The 3,319-nt window shown below is 41.0% G+C and overlaps 1 protein-coding gene across 6 annotated transcripts in view; it reads right to left on the reverse strand.

Moving 5' to 3' along the window:
• Positions 1–3,192, reverse strand: part of LOC106537235 (casein kinase I isoform epsilon) — a 12,589-nt gene extending 9,397 nt beyond the window's left edge. For 2 of the 6 annotated variants that reach the window (XM_014034618.1, XM_014034617.1), the window contains exon 1: positions 2,851–3,185. In XM_014034618.1, the coding sequence (XP_013890072.1) occupies positions 2,851–2,888 (38 nt within the window). In that variant the 5' untranslated portion in view covers positions 2,889–3,185. Of the gene's footprint in view, positions 41–2,564; positions 2,649–2,850 lie in introns of those variants that run through there. The other 4 variants (XM_014034621.1, XM_014034615.1, XM_014034616.1 and 1 more) reach the window with 4 other exon arrangements.
• Between the last annotated feature and the right edge of the window lie 127 nt (positions 3,193–3,319).

A 3,319-nucleotide genomic window follows, 5' to 3' on the forward strand; every position in this document is an offset into this window, starting at 1 on the left:
ACACACACACACACACACACACACACACACACACACACACACACACACACACACACACACACACACTTTTTTATATCTTTGTGGAGCCCGTCCATTGACTTCCATTCATTTTTTGGTAATTTAATATCCTAACCCTGACCACCAACCCTAAGGCTAACCTCACAGGTACCTTCCTGATCCTAAAACTAACCTAAAATCATTCACACCTTGGTCCTAAACCCAACCCTCACACCCAAAATCAGCCTCTGAAGTTGTGGGGCCCAAACCCCACAAGGCTGCATTTTCCTTCAAACTGGGCCCCACAATGTAAAAAAAACAAGGACACACACACACACACACACAAATGTGCACGAAGCTCTCATCAATCAACGGTAATCAATACAGGAAAAGGACACTGTGGTGCAAAGATGCAGGCTTATGAAAAAACTAAGAGCCTGCAGGCTGCTGCGTCATGAAAGTAATAAAACCTGATGCTAAAAAGATCAGCGATTGTAGAGAAAGTTTAACTAGAGAAATTACATTTTCTGTAAAAAAAAAAAAAAAAACACAAATAAATAAAATGCAGAGTAAATGCTGAAGAACCTAAATCTGGATTAAAAGTGAAAAGAAGCAAGTTAAAAGCTAAAAGAAGAAAACCAGAGACAAAAATGAGAAAATGCTAAGTGAAGTTTGCAAAATGCTGGCTAAAATTAGATAATGCTAGTGGCTCCACATAGCAAAATGTTGGCTAAAGTAGCAAAATGCTCCCTAAATATGGTAAAAGTAACAGCACGTTAGCTGAAAGATAAACAGAACAACATGCTTGCCTAAAAACTAACAAAACTCTAGCTAAAAAGTAAAAATAGTGAAAGTCCAGCTAGATAAACAAATTTCTAGGTATAGCCTAACTAGCAAAACTCTAAAAGGCAAAAGTAACAAAACTCTAGATAATGAAGGAAAAAAAGCTATGTAAAAGGTTAAAAGTGCTAAAAAAAAGTAAAATAAGCAAATTACCTAAATGCTAAAAGTAACAAAATGCAAAACTCAAGATTTCAGACAACACTGCTTTTGAGAAGATTGAAGAGATATTAACTTTTGGTTGAAAACTACAAACACCAAAAGCTCGAGCTTAAATATCCTGAATGAGGTGAACAATTTTGTCATTTGAATGGTTGTAACAACACCAATGATAAAACACGWACAAAAAGAATGTAGAGAAACAGGATCACTACAGCAATCAAATAACAAAGCAAAAGAGTGAATACAGCCTGAAGTGAATCAGCAGATCTRTAAAAACGACTGAACTACCACCGTCCTGCTGGCTCCACTCCCATGGAAGCTGGACGAGCAACATCCAGCATCCAGCTGTCCGTTTCAGAGGAGGCAACAATCAAATATGGACGGTTTTAGTAGAAGTAGAACGTGAACTCAGAGATGAACAGAGGGTGCCATTGCCTAACATGATTTTCCTCACAGCTGCAGGTGTGTGTGTGTGTGTGTGTGTGTGTGTGTGTGTGTGTGTGTGTGTGTGTGTGTGTGNGTGTGTGTGTGTGTGTGTGTGTGTGTGTGTGTGTGTGTGTGTACGGGGGTTGGGATGGATCAGCACCTCACTCTTCCCCAAGCACTTCAAAGGAATCTGTCAAAAATAATTTGCATAAACTCCCAATTTCTGACTCAATGCTTGGAGTCATATTTTCCCAGCTTTATAAAYCTGCACAGCCACGAAATAAGGACCTAAATGACAATTAGCTTCTTAATATTTTATATGATTTCTACAYCCAATATACAATTAGTGGCTTCATTATTACACATTACCATCTGTTTATGTATTTGTTTGTTAGCAAAACATCTCACAAATAAAGACAAATTTAATAAAATTCTCAAAATACATTGGATGTTCCTCTATAGCTCATCAACATTTAGAGTCAGCACATCTATAGTGACCTAATATCCCAAACACATACTCTGAGCAATAACTGTTGGAGCAAAGATTTATTTTTGAGACTTTGACATTAACCTTCTCAACTCTGTCTGCTTGTTAGCAAAATATCTCATAAATCACTAAATGGATCTTTATGAATCTGTCAGAAAGTAATCATTGGGTGTCTCTCTTCGACTTCTTATCCTTTAGTGTCAGCCCAATTAAAGATGGCTGCCACAGCCAATCGACCTTACCCAACACAAAAATGTGCGTAACTCAGACAATTTTACAGACGAGCCCAAATTTGGTGTGGTAGTAATGGAGAGTCGCCTTAAATGCACATTTCAACAGATCATGCAGATCTCTACGAGATCGTACATTTAAAAAGGCAGCCAGAGCTCAGTCTTTTCACATCCCAGGATGATCTAAGACCAAAAGTGAATCTAGGACTTCAGATTTGTTTATGCTATGATCAGAGCTCATGTGAGAAATACAGCAGTTTAGGAGCTTCTGATCATTTTTCATCGTTTTATTTTTATATCCAAATTGCTCAAAACAAACAATTGTTTTCATGTTTATGAGGTTTATGAGTGATCCTATGGGGAATTTGGGGGGGGGGGGGGGCACCAAATTTTAGGGGTGGCCATTACCCCTTCTGGCCCACCTTTTAGTTGCACCTCTGAATGCTAGGCCTTTTTAATTTGATCGTGTTTCCTCCATCTGTCCTTTCTGTCAATGTCTTACTGAACTGCAGAAAAGACAAAGAACAAAAATGAAAGAAAGAAACGTGGTAAGATGTTTTGTTGTTGCCCACGAGCTGCAGTCGGACATCATGAAACCGCGCCCTCCACAACTCATTCTCACACACGCACACACACACACACCTCCAGTTTACCTTGAATTAACAACACGCGCACGCACACACAGCAGCCACACCTCCCTCTCCTCACCGGCCCTGTGGTGCCTCCGTCCCCTCACTCAGGATCATGGACAGCGGCGTGTCTCCGCGGCTCGGGACGGCTCATCACCTCACAGCTCTAGGACCCTCCGGCCCCTCCTTTAAAAAAAAACAACAACAAAAAACTAAAAAACCCTCAAAACAGCAGCGGACCCGCGGAGAAGACTGTCTGTGACGCGACGTATAGCTTGAATGAACTGCACTTCTTGTTTGTGGAGGAAACCCCGGCAGATGAAAACAGGTCCTCCTCCTCCTGTCTGCAGCGTCGCTCCCCTCCTCACACCCAGTCCTTCCGCTCACACCGCGGACAGCATCAATGATGTCATCCACAGACCTGCCGAGATGCCCGGATTGTCTTAAAGGCTCAGCTCGCTCTGGAGGCATGAATGAAAACTACCAGCCCTCTTTTAAAACTCACAAAACCTACACTTATCTTTGCTTTCACCGAATGTGTATATATA

Source organism: Austrofundulus limnaeus, unplaced genomic scaffold, assembly GCF_001266775.1.
Source record: "Austrofundulus limnaeus strain Quisiro unplaced genomic scaffold, Austrofundulus_limnaeus-1.0 Scaffold2193, whole genome shotgun sequence".
Lineage (NCBI taxonomy): Eukaryota > Metazoa > Chordata > Actinopteri > Cyprinodontiformes > Rivulidae > Austrofundulus > Austrofundulus limnaeus.